The 26163-nt window shown below is 42.8% G+C and overlaps 1 protein-coding gene across 4 annotated transcripts in view; it reads right to left on the bottom strand.

The window, feature by feature from the left end:
* Positions 1-26163, bottom strand: part of NUP58 (nucleoporin 58) — a 148221-nt gene that overhangs the window by 70430 nt on the left and 51628 nt on the right. For 3 of the 4 annotated variants that reach the window (XM_073583117.1, XM_073583118.1, XM_073583119.1), the window contains exons 9-12: positions 25140-25219; positions 18939-19057; positions 18765-18847; positions 17412-17613 (exon numbers count right to left, since the gene is read on the bottom strand). In XM_073583117.1, the coding sequence (XP_073439218.1) occupies positions 17412-17613; positions 18765-18847; positions 18939-19057; positions 25140-25219 (484 nt within the window). Of the gene's footprint in view, positions 1-3947; positions 4047-17411; positions 17614-18764; positions 18848-18938; positions 19058-25139; positions 25220-26163 lie in introns of all 4 variants that reach the window. The other variant, XM_073583116.1, reaches the window with a different exon arrangement.

Here is a 26163-nt window from a genome sequence, read left to right as displayed (position 1 = left end):
ACCAGGTCTCTGAACTGGCATTGAGCAACGATTTAATGTACATGTCAAATCTATAAGATTATACAGGAAATCCAGGTTTTTAACAGAACAAATATAGAAGGGAAACCCAGTTCACATTACTTTCTTGACACTTTAGACCGACTACCAAAATAAGCAGAAAATTGAGACCAAACCAATGTATCCATCTACAGGCTAAGCTACGTAAATATCTGAAATTAAAGCTCAATGCCAGATGTAACAGTAAGGAGGAAGCAGAAGAATAGGTAGCAGTAAGCAAAAATGAAGAGTTGTGCCAATGCATGCACCACAAGGCTGGTAAGGGGAACTGGGTACAGACGCTGGTGTGCGCACACTTATACATAGAGCAAATTATTAGCAATGTTCGTACACCTCAATGTGGATTGTCTGCTCTGGGTAATAGATTACCCACACAAAACTGCTGCTCAGGGTGGCAGGAGATAGGAGTTAACTCCAATCCCATCCTTAATTGTTTAGATGCCATGAAATAAGGTCTTAACAGAAGGAGTCTCCCTCTTCCACCCCAGGGTCCCCTCATGAGGCAGGGCCTAATATGATGCTTGACAGTGTTAGTACTCATTCAGACATACCTTACATGTTTTTCCACAGATGTTAATGTGCCCATAGATTATACTGGGTACATGTTCTATATGCCCTTTAATTTTTTTGTGGGAAAAAAAACCCACATTTGATCTGCAGAACAAAAATACCTAATCAAGACAGATTCGTGAAAGAATCAAATTGCACTTGGATGCCATCCATGTGTCGCCCGAGTGCGGACTATGTTTTAGTGTGTGTGCGTGTGTGAATGTAAAATATATCTATATATATGAAATTGAATGTATGTATGTATGTATGTATGTATGTATGCATGCATGTATGTATCACCATCCAATCACGAAGCATCTTTCATTTCACCAGAGCTGTTTAAAAGAAGCTGAGCTGTGATTGGTTGCTATGAGCAACAGTTTTCCCACTCCACAACATCTCAGCAGACAGTGACCGGGTGTGAGAAATCTAGCATCCCGGAAACATAAGCTCTCAGCCATTGTCTGCCCCCAGAAAGGAGCAGAGAGCACATGACAGAAATGATTCCCTCCTCCCTGCCCATATACCCATCACACATCCTCCATCCCATAGGCACATCTTCCCTCTTAAAGAGATCTCCAGTATGAAAGTTAGGGCAAACCCTCAGCGCTCAGATTCTGACCCCAGGCTTCTATTAAAGGGATCATTGGAATGGATGTCAGGGCAAATCCATCCAGCGCTTTGGTTTTGACCCCAGGCCTCTCTTAAAGGGATCCCCTGTATGGAAGTTAGGACCGTTCCACTCAGCTCTGTGGTTCTGACCCCAGGGTCTCTTAAAAGGATCATTGGTATGGAAGTTAGGGCAAATCCCTCAGCGCTCTGATTCTGACCCCAGGATTCTATTAAAGGGATCCCCGGTATGGAAGTGAGGACAAATCCACTCTGCACTCAGGTTCTGACCGCAGGTCTCTCTTAAAGGGATCTCCGGTATGGAAGATAGGACCGTTCCACTCAGAGCTCTGGTTCTGACCCCAGGCTGACGGGATGATGTGCGATATTAGTGGTAGTAGTCTGGTGGCTCTGGCTGACGGGATGATGTGCGATATTAGGGGTAGTAGTCTGGTGGCTCTGACGGGATGATGTGCGATATTAGGGGTAGTAGTCTGGTGGCTCTGACGGGATGATGCGGGATATTAGGGGTAGTAGTCTGGTGGCTCTGATGGGATGATGTGGGATATTAGGGGTAGTAGTCTGGTGGCTCTGATGGGATGATGCGGGATATTAGGGGTAGTAGTCTGGTGGCTCTGATGGGATGATGTGCGATATTAGGGGTAGTAGTCTGGTGGCTCTGATGTGATGATGTGCGATATTAGGGGTAGTAGTCTGGTGGCTCTGATGGGATGATGCGGGATATTAGGGGTAGTAGTCTGGTGGCTCTGATGGGATGATGTGCGATATTAGGGGTAGTAGTCTGGTGGCTCTGATGGGATGATGTGCGATATTAGGGGTAGTAGTCTGGTGGCTCTGATGTGATGATGTGCGATATTAGGGGTAGTAGTCTGGTGGCTCTGATGTGATGATGTGCGATATTAGGGGTAGTAGTCCGGTGGCTCTGACCGATGGTATGATGTGGAATATTAGGAGTAGAAATACGGTAGCTCTATATAAGCTTTTTATGTTTTTTTCCTTATTAAAACAAATAATGTAAATATATATTTTCATTATTTATACAAAACATATACCGCACTTTACTAAAAACAGACAAGGCCGAAAACCGGAAGAAAACTTGATCTAGCATATTAAAAACAAAAAAGCCATTAAAAAAAAAAACACACAAAAAAGACAATTATATTATGCCCATCAGTATAAGGCCTTGTTCACTGCAGCAAAAAAAATAAATAAAAATGGGGGTACACATACTTTGTTTAAGTAAAACACCCAAAATTATAATTTGGATGCCACAATCATACTGATCGGCATAAAGGTTATGCCATACTGAACTGTGAACGCCAAAACTTGAACTTTCAGGAAAAGACTAAGATATATTAAAAAATATATATATATATGCTACTGATTTATGTTAAGACTTGTATGTATAAGGGAACATGAACATGGGGACCTGTGGATTACTGACAGACGCCACGTACGATTTCCCTTTAGCTCTGATGTGTTGTGCCGTATGTTGGATAAATTGCACCTAATATCATGTAACGTAACCTTGTGCATCCCTTGGTCAGAGCAGTCATATGTACATCAAGCTGTGGCCTCGCACATGCCATGGATACACACAGAGGTGCGCTCATTTTACTGCCATGTGATGGCAGACAGCTGCTCCACTGTCCTACACCATAGCGAGAATGATGGGTTTATGGCAAAACCACATGTTTTATATGACTGCAGAGATCGAAATCTGGTCAAATTCTTAGAGCGCTGCAAAGGTAGGTACGAGGGGGCCGAGGCGCGAGCCCGTGTAGGAGGGGGCCGAGGCGCGAGCCCGGGTACGAGGGGGCCGAGGCGCGAGCCCGGGTACGAGGGGGCCGAGGCGCGAGCCCGGGTACGAGGGGGCCGAGGCGCGAGCCCGGGTACGAGGGGGCCGAGGCGCGAGCCCGGGTACGAGGGGGCCGAGGCGCGAGCCCGGGTACGAGGGGGCCGAGGCGCGAGCCCGGGTACGAGGGGGCCGAGGCGCGAGCCCGGGTACGAGGGGGCCGAGGCGCGAGCCCGGGTACGAGGGGGCCGAGGCGCGAGCCCGGGTACGAGGGGGCCGAGGCGCGAGCCCGGGTACGAGGATATAAATGTTTATATATAAGCTGTGCAGGAGGATTACAGAGATTAGAGATTTTAGCTGTAGCAAGCTGCAAATTGCGTTTTTTTTTTTTTTTGCAAGATGATTAGTATTTAGTCACAAGCCAGAATAATGGTCCGCAATCTGTTACAACGAGTGAACAAAATTCCCTTCAGCCTTTCTAGCACTGACATAATGATAATTATTAAAGAGATGTCTGAGTTCAGAAAAAGAGAGGAACGCCTTCCTAATAACAGACATTCTTGTCCATGGGTCTGGCATGGAAGCTCAGTCCCAACCAAGACCCAGCCTATCAACAGGACACAAACCCTTTAATTTTTTCTTCGCTGCATGAAAAAAACATAGTAAATTAGCAAAGGAAAGCGCCAGAGTAAGCCATCAATATTAGAACAGTGGGGTCCGACTACACCGATCCGCTGTATAAAGCGGCCACAGCCCCTTCACTGTCTACCAGACCCAGCTCCGCACCTTAAGTAGCAGCTGTGCCTGGTATAACAGCACAATCCCATCCACCTGAATAAAAGTACAATTCAATCTTATCATATAACATAAGAGAATATTGAGTAAACAGAAAAAAAAAAAAAAAAAAAAAAAGTACCTCCAAGATTTGAAGAGCCCAAGCCAGCCGGCTGCAGAGCAGAACTCATAGCTGAGCCGAATGGTGCTCCAAAACCCACTCCCAGAGAAGGCCGAGGCCCTAGTATAAAAAGAGTAAATAAAAGAAAAAAAAAAAGAAAAAGACACACAAAAAAAAAAAAGAAAAAAAAAAAAAAAAAAAAAACTTTCCTTACTTGAAAAATTAAACAAAACTTAAAAGGCAAGAGAGGCAAGAACCAACTTAGGTAGATATAACCATATAGGACAGATAGATGCGGCCAGGACTTACTGATAGGATATCGCTGATATAAAGAACACAACCATGGATTATTGTTTATTTCATTTATTTTTCAATTTCAAAGAAATAAGGTAACATCATGACAATTCAGTATCACACACACACATTGGTAGTATATGCTGGGGGAATGCAGGATGCTCTGAATATAGGGTTACAGCATCCAGCACGTGAGCATGCTGCAACACCAATCAATGGTGGACAGATGGACAAAATTTAAAAAAGAAAAACTAAAAAATTAAAATAGAGAAGGTTTCAAATGACAAAAATGGGAACAAAGAGCAGGATATAAAGGGAATCTAGTGAACATTTTCTCTTACGAAAGGTTTTCTTCCATACTGAACCTATAGAAATTGTTGCCGAAGATGTGAATCTCACAGCAGGCTTTTGCCATGTAATCTGAGGGCAGCATGAGGTAGGGACCAAGACACAGATTTCAGTGATGTTTCACTTATTAGGCTGTGTGCTATAGTTTCAATACAATCAATACTTTATCCCCAGGAGATTATCACTGCAGGGACTGATGCTCGCTTGAACCCTGGTCTGTCCACGCCCCCTGCTCTGATAAGCAGCTCACTGTCAAAAGACAGTGTACACAAAAGCTGTGCTGTGGGTAGGGTTAGCTTTCTGAGCTCTGCTACAGTGATACAGCTTTGGAATCCGTGTCTGTTTTCCTATATTATGCTGGGTTCAGCAAAAATCTGGGGACAGATTCCCTTTAAGGAGCATTTCTGCGTTGTCCATCCATTTTAGAATAAACTTTCATTTCCAGGGAAAATATAATTCTGGAGCATCTTTATTTAGTAATTTGCTTTTGCTGTTTCTCCTGGAAATGTGTACTTAAAACAATGGGGCATCACCTTTCCCCTCTTGTCAATAGGGCATGTCCCCTACACAGTGACATTGTCAGGACTAATTAGTCACAACTTCTAGAAAGTCGACATGATAGACGCCAAGGGAAAACAGAAGAATAGCACAACTGAGAACCCCAAGAAAAGACACTCAAGAGTAGTTATCTTCCCCAATGTACAAATTTATACTAAAACGGACAAGAGCGTTATAAGAGCGGGCAGGTTTTCCAAATTTGTCTAAAGTAAATGGGTTCTCCAGGATTAGAAATACATGCCTGCTAATACTCCGGGGTGGGCTATGTCTGGTATTGCAAGTCAGCACCATTCAATTGAAAGGACCTGTGCTGCAATCCCAAGCACAACCCATGGTCAGGAGTGGCGCTGTTTCTGAAAGAAAGTAGTCAAGTATTTCCCAATCCTGGAGAACCCATTAATGTACAGTGGTACTAAGAATCATCGGTGCGGGCCGAAACACCAGCGCTGGAAATCGCACTAAATTAAAAGCGGTTTGAACGATAATTCACAGTTAAATTTGGCACAAACTGTAAAACAACCTTTTAAAAAAATAATTTACTTAAAGGGGGTCGTCTGTGGAGTAAAAACGTCTTACAGAATTGCTCAGCTATAAAAGCAGCAATAGTCAACTGATGGATCTCTTGCCAACCCATGCCGGTCTCTGCTTAATACAGTGATGACGTATGAGGACTACAAAAATTCACTGACTGTTTGGGGTCATGTCCATATGACGAGTATGGAGTACAGACTGGAGGAGGACCAGGCAGTGTTGGCACAGGAGTTTCGGGGGGAATGGGAGAGGAGTATTGCTTCTTCTATTCTTTAAAACCGATCTAAGTAGTGATGAGCGAGCGTGCTCGGATATTGTGTTATCCGCCATGCTCGGGGGCTAACCGAGTGTCTTCGGCGTGCTCGAGCAATATGTTCGAATCCCCGCAGCTGCATGTCTCATGGCTATTAGACAGCTGCAAAACATGTAGGGATTTGTCTGGTAGCCAATCATTTCGTGTGTTACAATTGTCTAACAGCCACGAAACATGCAGCTGCGGGGACTCGAACATATTATTCGAGCACGCCGAAAACACTCAGTTAGCACCCAAGCATGGCGGATAACACAATATCTGAGCACGCTCGCTCATCACTAAATCTAAGCAAAAAAAAAAAAAAACTCCCCGGACCTTTAAAATGTGCAGATTCTGAGCCATTTGTGGTTTACATCGTAATTCACACCCAAGGTGAAAGCAAGAATTCTGCCAGCTGCCCCGCCATGGTAAAAAATTGCAAGAAAAATGAGCCGGCTCGATCTTCTCGTTCATGCCATGCGGAAAAGAAATCAGCTGAGCCTAATAAGTGATCAAATCGATCATTTTGGGGGAAAAAAAAAACCCTAACGCGTGAACGACGTCTGATGTGAATACAAAGCACAATCGGCATCGATATAAAAAAAAACTCCAACGAAAAAAGCTTCTGCGTGCGTGACTGCTCTGGTCTCTACTCAAAAGAGTGAGGATACATTTACTGGCTTCCTCCTATGACATTGGCTCATTTCTATCGATGCCCCAGCGTGAACAAAGACTGATGAGAAGGATGGAAATCTATATGTTTATATGTTGGCACCAAGTCAATAAGGTAGGTCACGTCTTTTGTTCATCCCCCCAAGAAAAAAAAATTATGAGATTACTAATTGGTTGCTATATGCAACACTTACATTTCCCGTTAATCAAATTCCCTGAAAAACAGTTTTAAGAAATGCGGCAGAGCCGTCGATCACATTGAAACCAACGGACGTTGGTTACCCGTTCGTGGCTTATTGTAGGCACGGACAGGGGAAGACTAACAAGGGGAACAGCCCTCATAGACTAAACTGTGTTCCAAATTATTATGCAAAAAGAGTTTAGGAGTGATAAGGTTAGAATTTTTTTGTCACTTACACTCATTGATGGTGATGTGTGTCAGGGCTCTTTATATCACTGAAAGCAATTGCAGATACCTGTGCAAATTAGTTTGGCAGGTGTGTCCAATTAAAGGCAAGACTACTTAAGAAGGCTGTTCCACATTATTAAGCAGCCTACATTTTTTGCCAAAATGGGAAAGAAAAAGGATGTGTCGGCTGCTGAGAATTTGGATCAAGGCATGACTACAATCAACATTGCCAAGACACTTCATCGTGATCATCGCACAATCAAGAGGTATGTAGCTGATTCCCAGCACACACGTGTGTGTGCTGATAAGGAAAAATTGAGGACTCTTTCCAACAGGCAATTGCGTCAGGTTAAAAGAGCAGCTGCAAAAATGCCTTGTCATAGCAGCAGACAAGTTTTTGAAGCTGCTGGTGCCTCCAACGTCCCCCGAACAACAAGATGCAGGGTCCTTCAGAGGTTTGCAGCTGTGCATAAGCCATCCTGTCGACCACCTCTATCCACTGCACACAAGCAGAAACGGCTCCAGTGGGCCAAACGATACATGAAGACTGACTTCCAAACTGTTTTGTTCACCGATGAGTGCCGTGCCACGCTCGATGGTCCAGATGGATGGAGTGGAGGATGGCTGGTTGATGGACACCCCATGAAAACACGGCTAAGGCGCCAACAAGGAGGAGGTGGAGTAATGTTTTGGGCTGGAATCATGGGGAGAGAGATTGTCGGCGCCTTTAGGATCCCTGAAGGGGTAAAGATGAACTCCATAATCTATGTGGAGTTTCTAAAACAGCACTTCCTGCCATGGTTCAAGAGGAAGAACTGTGCTTTCCACAGCAAGATCATTTTCATGCATGATAATGCACCGTCTCATGCTGCAAATAACACATCTGTATCTCTGCCTGCTATGGGCATAAAAGAGGACAAACTTATGGTGTGGCCACCATCTTCCCCTGACCTCAACCCCATTGAGAACCTCTGGAGCAGCATCAAAAGGAGTGTCTATGAGGGCAGGAGGCAGTTCACATCTAAGCAACAGCTCTGGAAGGGGATTCTGTCCACATGCAAAACAATAGAAGCACAAACCATCCAAAAACTGACAAATTCAATGGACGAGAGAGTTCAGAAGCTTCTTTCGAACAAGGGGTCCTATGTGCAAATGTAACATCACCTAGAATAAAGTTTTGACTTAAACTGTTTGATTTCATTTTGTAATAAGCTGATAATGCTTATAATTTCACAATTGACCATTTTTTTGTTCAAAATAAAAATAAAAAGGTTGAAAACTCTGCTGTGCATAATAATTTGGAACATACATTTTGAGTGTTTCTTATTTTTAAAAATATACTGTTTTCATAGGCAGTTTGTTCAAAAACATTGCAATTATACTAGAATAGTAGATGACTGGAAAATAACAATGACTGCAATTCATATAGGTAATTTAGAAAAGATAGGAGGAAATATTTTTTGCATAATAATTTGGAACACAGTGTAGAAATTAATGGGTCGGTCTGGTGAAAAAAGTCACCTGGCCAAAGTATAGGTGATAACCTGCTGATCAGCATGTACGCACGCCAATCGACAGGCGAGGGCGCTAACCCATTAGAAAGGAGTGGCAGTGCGTATGCTCGTGTGCCGCTCTCTTCATTCACTATGGGACTTCCAAAAAAAACGGCGCTCGGATTTTTCTGGCATACCCAAAAATGAAGGAATAGTGCATCGGACGGGAATTCAAACTGGTGCTCCAGTATGGAAGGTCCCAGAGGTCGGACCCCAGAGATTAGTAATATTCGAAAATTAACAATTATCCTGTGGACAGATTATAACTCATTTCCACTGGAGAACCGGCAGAGGGAATAATGTCTGAGGACTTCTGATCTAATATAGACAAAATAGTAAAATGTAGAACTACAGCGTCCGACTATAGCCCTACAGGAAACCAGCGGCCATACATCTATTATACGTCACATATGTTGGGTAAGTGCAGCCGCCATCTGTATATTATTAATATTACTCGCAACCGCCATCTGTATATTATTAATCACAGCCGCCATCTGTATATTAATATTAATCCCAGCTGCCATCTGTATATTATTAATCACAGCCACCATCTGTATATTATTAATCACAGCCGCCATCTGTATATTCATCACAGCCGCCATCTGTATATTCATCACAGCCGCCATCTGTATATTCATCACAGCCGCCATCTGTATATTCATCACAGCCGCCATCTGTATATTCATCACAGCCGCCATCTGTATATTATTAATCGCAGCCGCCATCTGTATATTATTAATCACAGCCGCCATCTGTATATTCATCACAGCCGCCATCTGTATATTCATCACAGCCGCCATCTGTATATTCATCACAGCCGCCATCTGTATATTCATCACAGCCGCCATCTGTATATTATTAATCACAGCCGCCATCTGTATATTATTAATCACAGCCGCCATCTGTATATTCATCACAGCCGCCATCTGTATATTCATCACAGCCGCCATCTGTATATTATTAATCGCAGCCGCCATCTGTATATTCATCACAGCCGCCATCTGTATATTCATCACAGCCGCCATCTGTATATTCATCACAGCCGCCATCTGTATATTCATCACAGCCGCCATCTGTATATTATTAATCGCAGCCGCCATCTGTATATTATTAATCGCAGCCGCCATCTGTATATTAATATTAATAGCAGCCGCCATCTGTATATTAATATTAATAGCAGCCGCCATCTGTATATTAATATTAATAGCAGCCGCCATCTGTATATTATTAATCACATCCGCCATCTGTATATTAATATTAATCACAGCCGCCATCTGTATATTAATATTAATCACAGCCACCATCTGTATATTATTAATCACAGCCGCCATCTGTATATTATTAATATTAATCACAGCCGCCATCTGTATATTATTAATCACAGCCGCCATCTGTATATTATTAATCACAGCCGACATCTGTATATTAATATTAATCCCAGCCGCCATCTGTATATTAATATTAATCCCAGCCGCCATCTGTATATTAATATTAATCGCAGCCGCCATCTGTATATTAATATTAATCCCAGCCACCATCTGTATATTATTAATATTAATGACAGCCGCTATCTGTATATTATTATTAATTGCAGCCGCCATCTGTATATTAATATTAATCACAGCCGCTATCTGTATATTATTAATATTCTTCCTCCCTGGCTCTTTTTTAAAGGGACTGTCAGCACAGAATGACTTAAAACCAAGCACAGGTGCTCATGGCAAGGTCAATATATATATATATCTATATCTCTATCTATACACACATACGATGATGATGATGATATCATAATAGGTTGCCATGGTGACAATGCTGACTGAGGTCTCAATAGGTTGCCATGGCGAAGATGATGTCATAATGGTTGCCATAGTGACAATGTCATAATAGGTTGCCATGGCGACGATGTCAGAATGGTTGCAATTTATTATGACATCATAGTCACCATGGCACAGGACTATGGGATGGCGGATATGTATGATGGGTATATGGGCACGGGACTATGGGATGGAGGATAATCATTATAATTTGGCATAACTAACCACAGTTAGTTACTATGCCCGGGCAGCGCCAGCCTCTTCAGCTAGTCATTTATATGAATGAAGCACTGAGCTCCTGTGCTTGGTTTGAACAGTCATTGTGTGCTGACAGAGTCCCTGTCAAACACGACAGCTTTCTAGTCAAACATAATGGGCCAGCCTGTTTGGATTTTATACCACCTGTGGTTGGGCAGCAATAAGTAGCACACGTAGCCGGCTACGTCTTAGTGCCTGCCTCCAATAGGCGTATACAGTCTAAAAATGACGTCCGACAGAGCACACAGTGACTCAGACTCCATCATTACTTTCAGACGTGAGGAGCCACTGCTATGTTCACATCGAGTTCTACCCCAACAGTAAAGGAGCATAAAGTCTTTCAAATACGCCAATTTCAGCCATCTAATCTGTATAGGGGCTTCTCGACTGCTCAGACAACAATGTGCTCAGACAACAATGTTGGCACAAGACCTGTGTAGCTGTCACAGGTGATGACATCTCTGGACTTTGAGTGTACAGAGACCCATGATGGGACCAGCAAAGTGCTGCCTTGGGAAGACTAGGGGAGAATTCCTAAATAAAAGGCACCTACAGTGGGGAAAATTAGTATTTCAAACACTGCCAATTTTGCAAGTTTTCCAACTTACTAAGAATGGAGAGGTCTGTAATTTATTTTTTTTTCCAATAAAAAACAGTCACATTGTATGATTTTCAAATAATCAAGCTGCATTTTACTGCATAAAATAAGCATTTGATCACCAACCAACCAGCAAGAATTCTGTCAGACCTGTTCGTTTTTCTTTAAGGGCTCATACTCACATGCAAGAAACTCGGACGAGTCTCGCAAGTCAATACCCAGCACTGCCGCCAGCATTCAGATAGGAGCACTCAGCTGCATAGAAATACATGCAGCAATACACTCTGATCCGAGTGCTGGCGGCAGTGCCGGGTATTGACTTACGAGACTCGTCAGAGTTTCTTGCATGCGAGTATGAGCCCTAAGAAGCCCTCCTACGCTGCACTCATTACCTGCATTAATTGCACCTGTTTGAACTTGTTATCTGTATAAAAGACACCTGTCCACACACTCAATTAACTTCAACCTTTCCACCATGGCCAAGACCAAAGAGCTGTCTAAAGACAGCAGGGATTGTAGGCCAGCATAAGCCTGGGATGGGCAATGAGCTTGGTGAGAAGGCAATAACTGTTGGCGCAATTATTAGAAAATGGAAGAAACACAAGAGGACTGTCAAATTCACTCAGACTGGGGCTCCATGCAAAATCTCACCTCGTGGGGTAAGGATGATTCTGAGAAAGGTCAGGAATCAGCCCAGAACTACACAGGAGGACCTGGTCAATGACCTGAAGAAAGCTGGGACCACAGTCTCAAGCATTATAGTTTGTAACACACTACACCGTCATGGATTAAAATCCTACAGGGCACGTAAAGTCCCCCTGCTCACGACAACACATGTCCAGGCCCGTTTTAAGTTCGCCAATGACCATCTGGATGATTCAGAAGTGTCATGGGACAAGGTGATGTGTTCAGATGAGGCCAAAATAAAACTTTTTGGTCTCAACTCCACTTGACTTGTTTGGAGGAAGAAGGATGAAGAGTACAACCCATGAACAATATCCTAACCATGAAGCATGGTGGGGGAAACATCATTCTTTGGGTGTGCTTTTCTGCAAAGGGGACAGGACGACTGCACCGTATTGAAAGGAGGATGGATCACATACATATTTCATGCAATAAATTGCAAATTATATAAAAGTCAAACAATCTTTTCTGGTTTTTATTGTTAGATTCTGTCTCTCACAGTTGAAGGGTACCCATGATAAAAATTACAGACTTCTCCATTCTTTGTAGGTATGAAAACTTGCAAAAATCAGCAGTGTATCAAATACTTTTTCCCCCCACTGTATGTCCTTAAGATTTGGTGCAGTTTTGTCATGTGGGATTCCCTGCAGCTTTCCCTGGATTAAGAGTCTGTTCACACTGACTTGTTTGATGGGGATTTTTGAGCAGATTCCGTGCCGAAATTCATGTGAAAAGGTGCTGCAAATACGCTGCATAGTGCACATTGTACTAGCTTTGATTCCATGTGGATAAAGAAACAATGTGTTAATTATGGAGGCATTTTGACTTGGGGGGGGGGGGGGGGGGGGGGATGGGGGATCTCTAAAAGTTTGGCCTCTGAGGCTGAATTCAGACTATTGTGAATCACAGTTGGGGCGAACACAGTGATGCACGCACTGGCTTCCAGTATGACCCAAACTAAACAGCCGCAGAAGGTTGTATATAGAAAAAAAATGAAAAAGTTGAAGTAAAAATGATTTTCTCCACCAATAGATCGACATGTCGCACAAACATGATAGGATCAAGATACAATGGATCAAAAGGTAAAACAGGCAAACATTTACTGACCGTATAGTTGATTTTGTCTGGAAACATCTATGTATAACTTACTATACACAGTCACACACGTTTACATTAAATATATAAAGAATACTTTAACAAAAGACTAATGATGCCAATTTAGGTAGCACTAAAATAAATGGCACAATAACTAATCTGCATTTGTAATGCACCGCAAAATATATACAACTTTTATTGCCTTTCTACTCAGCATGATAACTAAAGTACTTGGCAAATGGCAAGAATGGCATCTACTAGGAAACTTCGACCACCCCACAGACAATAGACTAGGTGAAAAATAAATGAATACCTCCAGTTAATAACCTCTATGGTCATGTACCTCCGTAAGTAAAAAAAAAAAAAAAAATCAACCCTAGAAATCATAAATAAGTGCTCACTTTGTTCATTTCAATGTATGGGGCTGAGAAGGAGACTTGAATTACTAAAGCCCTTTACTCTCTCCCTGCCGACATCAGCTGTAATAGCAGACAGGCGAGTGACAGAGTGATAGATCATCAAAAGAGATCTAGCTAAGCAGACGTCTGCAACTAAAACAACTACAAGTTGTACATCTGAAGTGGAAAATGATAAAGTCCTGTGATTACAGCAGCATCGGTAGGGATTCAAACAGTGGGTAGAAGTACATCAATGGCCAGTTTATCATGACTTGTAAACACAGGCTGCAGCACCACTGTATAGGGGAAGTGAGGTGGTCTAAGGTACAAATGGTTAACCTTTGAAAGGAAAAGGCTCAAAAAAAAAAAAAAAAAAAAAAAGTACTGTGCATTAAGATTTAAGAGCACTGTGTTCTTGTTGGAGGTAGACTAAGCAGGAAAAAAATAAAAAAAAAAAGTCATTTCTTGTAGTGCGTCAAATACAACTCTAATAATATATAACTTAAGAATATTAAAATGACAAACAATTGGATGCCAATTGGCAATTCACAAAAAGAAGCCATGATAAACAACAAACTGTTGAATATTGGGTCTAATCAGCATGGAAAAGGAATCCAAAACGGTGTAAACAAACTATAAAACACATTACAACCAAACGATGGCAGTCAAGCAAATATGTAGGCCGCATTAAAAGATTATATAATATATAAAATATATTAAAAAAAAAAAAAAAAAAACACACAAACAAACCGGTAGCAACTAGCAACACTGCACACCATGACAACAGGTAAGCTCGCCTTAATACAGAAATGTCACCTGGTGACTACAAATATATTAAAAATAAACATCAGCCATAAAAATTGATTGCTTATTTACATTCACACGGATCATTAGACGGTCACTACAATGTCATAATGAATAGAACAGTTTTTCTCTGCTGACTAGTACCAGTGATAATGAAGAGGATCTGTGTACAGAAGACAGAGTACCGTAGTAATTTGCTGCAAAGGATGTTGGCGGTTTTTGGCACTTTGAGAAGAATGAAGCCTGGCAATTAAAAGGGGTTGTCCAGTCTAAGACTAAAGGTCTGTAGTCACTGTATGCATGGCACACATCTCAGACTGGATAACCCCTTTAAGACAACAACAGCAAGTGGAAAAGTTCAACGGGTATTACAGAATAGAAAACAAACAGGTCTGTCTCCAAAGACAGTACTGCTGCAGTCTGTGTTTGGTATTACGACTGTGCCCCATTGTAAGGCAGCTGGTCGCCTCGTTCCTTGGGATTGTCCAGTCATGCAGCACAGAATTTTAGCACTTTAAGTCTTCAAGTCTTGTGTTAAGGCAAAGTAGATTTTTTTCCCTCTTTTGCAAAGAATGTCTACACTCTCCCATGTTCATCAAGTGCTCAATTTTAAGATCTATGAGTGGACATGTTGAACAAAGGGGGATTACGGTATACTCCACTCTCAGACAGTCTGCCGGAGCAAGAGAATCAGTCATGAAGAAAGTTGTATTTAACATTTTTTTCAAATTACTTCTATTAAAAATAATGCATGGTTACCAATACATCATAAGATTGCTGCCAATAGATGCAGACTGACGCAGCAGAGAGCCGGCTGGACAGAGAATTAGACTGCGCCTGCCAGGCACCCAGTTAGGGCTTGTTCACACGTTGCGTTTTTGCCTTGGAAAAAAGGCCTGTTCTACCGTACCAGAAAAGTGAAGATTTCTGAAATCTCATGAACACGCTGCTTATTTCCTTGAAGATTTGAAGCAGTTTCATATCTGCAGCATGCCAATTCTTTCAGCGTTTTTGCGTAAAAAAGTGCATATTTTACGTGTTTTTCCTGCCAAGAAACCCATTTTTTTTTGCGTAGAGATTTCTGCTGAAAATACTTAATGTGTGTACATAGTCTTAACCATGACAAGCAGTATTACTATATCTATATGCATCTTTCTTATGATAACAAAAAAACATAACCATACAATATTTTTTAATAGCCGCAAATTGAAAAAAAGATCTAAAATACAGTTTTGTAAATAAATAAATGTACATATTATGGTGATAACGTCTTTAAAAATGTATCTCCATCTTTTAATATCAATGTAAGTTCAAAGTTTTGTATTAATTTTCTAATAAAGCTTTTTTTTTTTTTTTTCGTGTGTAGAGCTACAAAGTCCCTAACTCTAAAAGTATAACTTTCTGGCTTCTAAAATCTGCCACTAGAGGGAGCTTTGGAGTGCGGCCTTACTATAGAGGTCAGTGTGTACAATAAGCCCCTTCATGCCCACTACTTACAATGTAGAGGGGCCTAAGCTATGGATCAGAGAAACAAATCTCTTGACTATGATAAAAAGCTACATTTAAAGGATTGTCCAGGACTTAAAACAGCAGTGACCAGGCTCGGACTGGCACCGGAGAATCTCCCGGTGGGCCCCTGAGAAGGCTTGAGCAGGGTTAATACACTTGATCCATTTTTCTTTTTTACATACAAAAGCTGCATCTAATCATTCATTAAAGAAACTATGCAGTTTACTATCTAGAAGCATCAGTACATTTGTGTACTAGAGTCGGGTTATGTTTGAATGTAGCATCAGGGTGGTTAGCAGCGTTGCTTTCAAATCTCACCATGGACAACGTCTACAGGGAGTCTATGTTCTCGCCAGGTTCTCCGGTTTCCTCCCACACTCCAGACATGCTGATGGGGAATTTATATTGGGAGCCCCAATGGGGATAGGGATGATGGAACAGCGCTGTGTAATATTATGCTGCTATATAAAGTAAAATAAATACAAAATAAATAAAAACAGTGGGACCCCAGAATCACTGTTACTGGCGAGGCCTTTGTGTCCCAGTACAAAACTGGTGGTGCCCTATTTTTTAGGACAGATCATCAATACTACATTTTGAGCGTCAGACATCCCCCAACGATCGTCTGTTTGCAAGTCCCGCGGTGGCCAGAAGTAAACCGGGTACAGTGCCGGGACGCCGCGGATATGCACATGTGAAATCCATGGCAGAGCCCGTAAACTGCTACGACAGTGTATGGCGCGGTGGCGTGCTGGATACATACACCGTTTACTTCCCGCAAACAGCCGACTGGTGAGGTTGCCGGGTGCCATCAATAATAGTCCTGGACAACCCCTTTAAGAAAACGATGGGCACATATTTTGAAAACTATTTACAACCAAACTTCGATTCACTTTCAGGCCCAAAGTTACAATGGTGAGAAATTAAAGGGGTTGCCTAAGCTTGGGACAAAAGTCTGAAGTCATGCCAGGTTCCTATATACCCTGGTATTGCCAGAACGAGAGGGCGGACACGTGACCGTGTGTATACGATTTGCACACGTGCCCACTAGATGCATTTGGCATCTCTCAATAGAATGTGACCACGATTACACAAATCACATACCCGCCGCCGCTCACACCAGTAATACCAAGGAATGGTGACTGCGTGCGCACCACACACTGTCATGATCCGGCTGACTGTAATCACACGGTCACAAACTTTGACAACCCCTTTAAATAAAAAAATATAAGCCACGTAGCTTCAGCTTAAAGCTGCAGTCTCATTAAAATGGTAAAATGGGTGTTACATCCATGCTTTAAATATAAAATACATTCTGAGATGAAGTTACAGGTGAGACTAGTTCTCCATTACGTCCACAAGGCCACGGTACATTCAGGTCACAAAGTTTTTAGTGTACAGGCATAGAATAGTCTCTTCAAGTATATCAAAATTCAGCTTGAGACCCAAAAAATGATGAAAACAAGCGATAGGGATTGCCGATTACATACAGGTAAAAATCAGGTCACACGGTAAATGACTAATTATTGCCGAGACTAAACCCTGCCTAATCTAGAAGCTCTGCGGAGTACAAGAAAACGTCAGATATTTGCCAGCGGTAAGAGCCGGACCAGAGAGAAGTTTACTGATCTCAGACACAAAGTATCTACAACTTGAATGCATTCAGACCTGTAGCAGGCTGCTGCTGCTGGGTCAGGGTGGCAGCCATTGCGACGGCGGCCGCGTTTGGTATGTTGCTGAAAGGCGTCGGTCCAGTGGTAACGCGGGGAGCGCTCTGCCATTTCTTCGCTTCTGCTCTCCTGGCTTCAAACACATCTGTGGGATCACCCAAGAACGCTTTTCGGTAACCAAGGTACTGTTCTTTGAGCATCTGAGGGAAAGTCATTGTAATGTGAAATAGAAAAGTCCAAAATACTGCTATAAGGGGATCAGTGTATAGTGCAACGCTTATCAAGAGCAAGGTGGCAAGTCATGAGAACCATATACCTACCAGGAGGAACGTCACAGTAGATTAGGAATAGTCCAGATTACGTCCCGCTGACGGCTTATTCACAGGGGGGCCATTACAGCTATGGAATAAAGAGCCCAGGGACCCAACAGTGCCGCTTTACGGCAAGCAATTTACATACAGACTGCAACAGGGGGGAACAAGGAGTGCGGCAGAGGCTATATGTAACACAAGATAAGGCATACTAACATTGGTATGGGGGAGAAGTACCACCCAAAACACCTCTAAAGCCCCCATCACACATAGCAATCTCGCTAGCGAGACACTGGTGACACTGACCAGCGACCGGCCCCCCTGCCGGGTATCGCTGATCATCCTGGAATAGCCAGGACATTTTTTTGATCGCTGGTCTCCCGCTGGCCAGCATGCATCGCTGCGTGTGACACGTGGGAGACTCGCGATCAGCGCACTGGTAACTAAGGCGGTGCTTAGAAACCCGATGTGTACCTTAGTTACCAGCGCGCTGGTTCAGGGAGCTGGTAACCAAGGTACACATCGGGTTTCTAAGTGACGCACGCCCCTTAGAAACCCGATGTGTACCTTAGTTACCAGCTCCCTGCATCAGCGCGCTGGTAACTAAAGTACACAGCGGCGACGCGCGCTCGGCGTCGCTGGTGCCGATCGCTGGTGAAGCTGCCTGTTTGACAACTCACCAGCGATCATGTAGCGACACACCAGCGATCCTGACAAGTTGATATTGTTGTTGGGATCGCTGGTGAGTCGCTATGTGTGATGGGGCCCTAAGGGTATGTTTCCATGGTCAGTAAATGCTGTACAATTCATGGTGACCCCACTGTTACATCCTACACTGGGATGGGGTTTATTATCTCCCAATAGTTTTATATAACTGCAATTTCACAATAGTATATTAACTAGGTGTGTTGAGCTAGAATTTTTTGCATATGATAACATATGTATATACAACGTCCATGTACAATTCCAGTTTCATAAGCAACCAGTGTCTTATTTATGTGCTACTTAGTATTGATGGTTACATTAACCGGGGCACGTACCTTGACATTTTCATGTATTATATGCAACTGTGCGGCTAAGGCTACAAATGTCTGGTAGAGCTTTTGCATTGCCATAGAGAGGTCTAAAAGACAAGATAAACATGTAGATAATTATTAAGACACCACATGCCCACCTTGTTGACATGTACAATGTCCGAGCTCACAGCCCCCTACCTTGTGGTGTTAGGTGTGAGCTGTTGGCTTGTGTGGCCAGGTGGTTCTCCAACTCCTCAATCTGCTGCCTGTATTGCTGCAACTGGACCTCAAACTGCTCCACTAATGCCCGGAAGTAGCTACAAAACACAAAAAGATGAAACAAAATCCAATATTTTCTACACTACACATATAAATTAACCCTACAAACATCTTAGACATGGAAAAAAGGATGTGCAGGACTCTGGTCAAACCATGAGGTCACTAATGTTTGACTGCTGGACCAGAGGGCAGCGAATCTCCTCACCTCCTGGCATTCCTGGGATTTCTTTTGATTAGCCGGATGGGCACAATGCCATCACTGCGGCGTAATACACAACACATGACGTTGCTCCAGCCCGTCTAATAGTAAGAACTGGGAATGCCAGGAGGTGAGATTTGCTGCCCTCCAGTCCAGTGGTCACACATTCCTGACCTATCCGATGGAACGGAGGAGTCCTGCGAATAGTTTCTCCCAACTCTACACGTTAGTCGTTATATCTGGTGTCTGCTCGGCTTTAGGTCAGTCATAAAAGTCCAAGAAAAACAGACCGCGCTTGGATGAGAACACTTAGCCCACCTCCTCGGTGTTCCAATCAGAGCATCGTCCGTTTCACAAATGTGTAAATTTGGCCTTCGGTTGGGTCCTAACACGACCTAATGTAACTGCAATATGGATTATAAACTGTGAATCCCACTATGAAGCAGCAAAAATCCACACACAAATGTGAACATGCAGATTGTTTCTTAAATCCACAGTATGGTCATTGTATTACAGAAAACATCATTTACATTCACCTGCCAGTGGCACTTATTTAATGATCAAACTTTAAAAATACATGAGAAAATTTCAATGAACTGAAGAAAAAAAAAAAAAGTAGATTTTCTATATTAGTTTCTGACATAATATACTGGTCAGTCCTATGGCAGCTGTCAGTAGGAGCTAAGCCCACATCATACCCGCAGACCACAGCTCTGTTATACAGCCAGCATCCGCCTGAAACAGCAGGGATCATTGCCAATCTCCGATCCTAGCTGCTAAACTCATAAAAGCTGCTGTAAATCACTAACAGGGGCATTTAAGGCCTGCGGCCCCCACGGCAACCAGGAGGCCGCTGAAGGGCCCCCACGGCAACCAGGAGGCCGCTGAAGGGCCCCCACGGCAACCAGGAGGCCGCTGAAGGGCCCCCACGGCAACCAGGAGGCCTGCTGTATACTGCAAGACAACGGTATATAGAAAAGATCAGAAAAATTTGAATCACCCCCTTTAAAAAAAAAAATTGAGGATTTTCAGGTCCTGCAACTGGACCAAAAAAATGCAATAAACAAGCAAAACGCTGTATACAGTCCAAAATAGTATCAATAAAAAAGCCAGCTCAGGTAAAAAACTAAAAATGACATCATTTGCTCAGATCATTATGCCTCAATATTCCTATTCCCTAATTTTAGCATTACAGACATCCTCTGCTGATGGGAAGAGTCTTGAGGAGATCATTTGCATATTCCCAGTGCCTTCTGGGATAAGTGAAGAGTCTCCGAGAGCTCAACGATCACTGGGTTTTGGCGGTTGCAGCTGAAAAGAGGAAATCGGAAAACTAGGGGAAGAGTCTTGAGGAGATCATATGCATATTCCCAGTGCCTTCTGGGATAAGTGAAGAGTCTCCGCGAGCTCAACGATCACTGGGTTTTGGCGGTTGCAGCTGAAAAGAGGAAATCGGAAATTTGGCTCATCTTTCATCGTTTTTTAGAAATCTCAAGATGGAAGAGGCCAGGAGCCATTTGGTGAGCTGCATTTCTTGCTACATGTTCACAGATTTACCAGTGGAAAAGCCAAACTTCACATGCCACAAATGCAAGCTTGTGACCCTGTTGGAGGAAAAGTTGCAAAATCTCAAAGAGAGGTTAGCTACGTTGAAGATCATTAAGGAAGGTGAAGAGTTCTTGGACAGAGCAGAATTATCTCTTCATGTTACAGAAAGAGAAGAAATTCAAAGTGCACCTGAAGAAACAGAGGAATGGAGACATGTGACCCAGAGAAGCAGGAGGATCAGGAGGCAGTCAGCACCCATACTGCTCAGGAACCAGTACCAGGCTCTCACGCTGGAAAACGATGAAGAAATACATCAGGATAAGACTTTGCCAACAAACAGCAACCTTGTACGCCTTCAGAATCCTCCTGGATGGAGAAAGAAAAATGTTGTGAAGAAGAAACGGAGAGTGGTGGTCATGGGGGATTCCTTGCTGAGAGGAACAGAGGCCGCTATCTGCAGACCGGATATAACTACAAGAGAAATGTGCTGTCTTCCAGGTGCAAAAATTAAAGATGTGTCTGACAGGATATCAGGACTCTTCAGACCTACAGATGACTACCCATTCCTGCTACTACATGTGGGGACAAATGACACCGCAAGAAACGACCTGGAAATCATCTGCAGAGACTTTGAAGACTTAGGCAAGAAAGTGAAAGAACTGGGAGCGCAGGTGGTCTTCTCTTCCATCCTCCCAGTGGATGGCCATGGAACAAGGAGGTGGAATAAGATTCTGCAGGTGAACAACTGGCTACGTCGATGGTGCCGTCAGCAACGACTTGGATTTCTGGATCACGGAGTGAACTACTTATACGATGGACTACTTGCTAGAGATGCGGTGCACCTTACGAAGACTGGAAAGCATGTATTTGGAAGTCGCCTTGCTACACTTGTAAGGAGAGCTTTAAACTAGAACAACATGGGAAGGGAAGCAAAAGACCAGAAAAAGCCATACACCTGACAAATGCTATTGAGAACTCTGCTATTAGAAGTGGAAAGGAAGAACAAAGACGAAAGAATCTAATTAATAAAAATATTGGAGAAAGAGAAACCAATCACAAACTAAAATGTTTCTATACTAATGCACAAAGCATGGGCAACAAACAAGGAGAATTGGAACTACTAACACAGGAACAGAAATATGATGTAATTGGAATCACTGAAACTTGGTGGGACAATACACATGATTGGAATACAAGACTAGAAGGATACAACTTATTTGCAAGAAACAGACTTGATAAACGAGGAGGGGGTGTCGCATTGTATGTTCGAAACGCGTATATCTGCACAGAGATTGAAGCTTCAGAGACTGGGAGTTCTGTGGAAACTGTTTGGGTAAGAATACAAGGACAGAACAATGGAAAGGACACCATTGTAGGCATTTACTACAGGCCGCCTGTGCAAACCGAAGATATAGATGAACTCTTTATGCATCAGATGGCCAAGTTCTCCAAAAAATATGACATAGTTGTCATGGGAGATTTCAACTATCCAGACATTTGTTGGGAATCTCTCTCAGGCAAAACTAACAGGTCAAGGAAATTCTTATCCTCTCTTGCTGACAACTTTATCTTCCAAAAGGTAAGGGAGAAAACAAGGGGAACTGCTACCTTGGATCTAATCCTTATAAACAGGGAGGAAATGGTTGAGGTGGTAAAAGTGGCTGGGACCCTAGGAGGTAGCGACCATGCTATTTTAGAATTTTGGATTACTAGAGGTGGAAGACCTGTGAAGACTCAGACGTCAAGGTTAGATTTCAGAAAGGCAGATTTTAAGGGATTCAGAAAGAGAATTGGAGGGATCCAATGGCTGGATATCCTTAAAGACAAAAATGTCCAGGAAGGATGGGAAATCTTGAAAAATGAAATTCTCAAAGCACAGTTGTTAACAATTCCGAAAAGAGGGAAGAATAGGAAGCATTTAAGGAAACCAGGATGGATGAACACAGAACTTAAGCACATGCTAAAAAGGAAGAAAAAAATGTTTATAAAATGGAAAGAGGGAGGCATATCTAAAGAAGAATATAATGCTGTCTGCAGAACCTGCAGGGCACAAATCAGATTAGCTAAAGCTGAAAATGAACTGAGGCTTGCAAGAGATGTCAAAAGCAATAATAAAGGATTTTGGGGATATGTCAAAAGTAAAAGAAAAGTCAAAGATGCTATAGGATTTTTACAGGATGAAAATGATGAAATGGTAAGACAGGATGTTGAGAAGGCTGAACTTTTAAATTCCTATTTTGCATCTGTTTTCTCTCAGAAAGGAAATGCAACATCAACTGTTATTCACTGTCCTATTAAGGGAATAGAAGAATCCAGGATATCTATAAACAGAAAGATAGTGAGGAAACACTTAGCTAACCTAAATGAATTCAAGTCTCCAGGTCCAGATGAATTACACCCCAGAGTACTGAAGGAGATAGCAGAAGAAATTTTTGAACCCCTCTCCATAATCTTTGAAAATTCTTGGAGAACAGGAGAAGTGCCAGAAGACTGGAGAAGAGCAAATGTTGTTCCTATCTTCAAAAAGGGGAAGAAGGTGGACCCAGGCAACTATAGGCCGGTGAGTCTGACTTCTATACCAGGAAAGATCTTTGAACAAATTATTAAACAACATGTATGTCAATACCTGGATAAGAATGAAGTGATTAAACAGAGTCAGCATGGGTTTCTAACTAATAAGTCATGTCAGACTAACTTAATTTCCTTCTATGACGGTATCACTGATTGGGTGGATCAAGGAAATGCTGTAGATATAGTATATCTTGACTTCAGCAAAGCATTTGACAAAGTCTCTCATACAATCCTTATTGAAAAAATGACTAAGTATGGAATGGACAAGGCAACTGTTAGGTGGATTCATAACTGGCTTAGTGATCGGACCCAAAGAGTGGTCGTAAATGGCTGCACATCCAGTTGGAAGAATGTCTCAAGTGGGGTACCACAGGGCTCTGTCCTGGGCCCTGTATTGTTCAACATCTTTAATCAACGATTTAGATGAAGGAATTGAGGGTAAACGGATTAAATTTGCTGATGACACAAAGCTAGGAGGGATAGCTAATACTAGAGAAGAGAGAGAGAGGATTCAAAAAGATTTAAATAAACTGGAGAAGTGGGCAGCAACTAACAGAATGGTTTTTAACAGGGAGAAATGCAAAGTACTACATCTGGGCAATAAAAATGAAAAAAGCATATATAGAATGGGAGGAATAGGGCTAAGTGACAGCACATGTGAAAAAGACTTGGGTATACTAATAGATCACAGACTGAATATGAGTCAACAGTGTGATGCAGCAGCAAAAAAGGCAAATGCAATTCTAGGATGTATTAACAGAAGCATACAGTCTAGATCACGTGAAGTCATGATTTCCCTCTACTCCTCTTTGGTCAGACCTCATCTGGAATATTGTGTCCAGTTTTGGGCACCACATTTTAAAAAAGACATCAACAAACTGGAGCAAGTTCAGAAAAGAGCGACCAGAATGGTGACCGGTCTGCAAACCCTGTCTTATGAGGAAAGGTTGCAGGATTTGGGAATGTTTAGTTTGCAAAAGAGAAGACTGAGAGGAGACTTAATAGCTGTCTACAAATATCTAAAGGGCTGTCACATTGTAGAAGGATCAACTTTATTCTCATTTGCACAAGGAAAGACTAGAAGCAATGGGATGAAACTGAATGGGAAGAGACACAGATTAGATATTAGAAAAAACTTTTTGACAGTTAGAGTGATCAATGAGTGGAACAGGCTGCCACGAGAAGTGGTGAGTTCTCCTTCAATGGAAGTCTTCAAACAGAGGCTGGACAGACATCTGACTGGGATGATTTAGCGAATCCTGCTTTGAGCAGGGGGTTGGACCAGATGGCCCAGGAGGTCCCTTCCAACTCTACGATTCTATGATTCTATGATGGTTGAGCCGCCATAACTGAGCAAAGCGGTCCTCAACCACATGACAGTGGGTAAAGGACATACGTTCAGCGTCACGTGACTGTACTATGATCACAGCCCTTCCACGGACACTGATAAGGTCACCAATGACCCTAGGGCGTACACTTTGATACGAGGTGTACGGCACCTACCGCATTGTAAAATAAGCTCGGGCCATGACGCACTGTCGATAACTGACAGTCTTTACAGTTTGCCAGCGGTGTACTGGTCAGTGATGTGCACACGGCCATCATGTAGGGTAACCGGCATCAGGCTGAATCAGTCCTGGAGAGACCAACACTTCAGCTTTTCTACACGATAGAAGGCACAAGGCCTATACAATGTTTGGCTAAGGAACACCTAGACACACCAGTATTCCTTAAAAGTAGTGACTTGTGTCCCATGTTCAGACCTGACAGACCATCCCCTGGCCGCTGACATGACCACTTACTCTGTCGGTGCTGTATTTTCATGTTGAAGGCCGGGAGGTGTTTTCTGCGTCCGCAAAGCTATTTCTGCATTTTTGAGTTCCTAAAAAGGAAAATGTAATTATAAGTACACAAGATAAGATTATGAAAAAGCTTAACGGGGTAGTCTGACCCATAGGTCATCAATGCGAGATAGGTGGGGGGGCCGACACTTGAGAACCTAGTCAATCAGCTGTAAACAGCTCTGGCGTTCGACAGATGTGAATGCACGGAGAGGACCGCAGCTCCAGTCAATGTGTAGCAGCCGCTGCCAGGGACTGCAGAGCCACTCCTGTACTTTTGGGCCTAGTAAGTTTAACTTTCAAAATAGAGGACAACCCCTTTAAAAAATGCCATATAATACATTAAAAAGCTTTACAATATACTGCTGTGTTTCAACGTCTTACTATTGTCAAGATCTCTAATTAGGTCACTGAATAGAAACCCTGTCTCCATCAAAAGGCTGAAAACCTATCCTGATCAGGTCTAGCCGCTACAGGTACACAGCGCTTTATATGGAAGCCCTGGAAACATGGAGCTTAGGCTCAGAGGCGGACGTGTGTAAAAGTCTACATGTATTCATTAAAAAGTGTCACACTGACAGTGAAAAACACAACAGGCCTGCCAAGAATGTGAGCATCTGCTCTGTGTGTATGAGGTTTGGAAAACGCCATCCACATGTATTGCACTATAGATATGTCGCAGATTTTTGGATTGAAATCCACATAAAATCTGCCAAGTCTAAATGTGGCCTTAAATGGCTTGTCTCCGGGCAGCACGGTGTCTCAGTGGTGAGCACTGCAGTCCTGGGTTCAAATCCCTCCAAGGACAACATCTGCAAGGAGTTTGTATGTTCTCCACGTGTTTGCGTTGGTTTCCTCCGGGTTCTCCGGTTTCCTCCCACATTCCAAAGACATACTGATAGGGAATGTAGATTGTGAGACCCATCGGGGACAGTGATGATAATGTGTGCAAACTGTAAAGCGCTGCGGAATATATTAGTGCTAT

This window comes from Dendrobates tinctorius, unplaced genomic scaffold, assembly GCF_039654945.1.
Source record: "Dendrobates tinctorius isolate UK_male_01 unplaced genomic scaffold, ASM3965494v1 ptg000075l, whole genome shotgun sequence".
Classification (NCBI taxonomy): Eukaryota; Metazoa; Chordata; class Amphibia; order Anura; family Dendrobatidae; genus Dendrobates; species Dendrobates tinctorius.
Note: the sequence above shows the minus strand (reverse complement) of the source record. Positions and strands in the feature narration are given on the sequence as shown.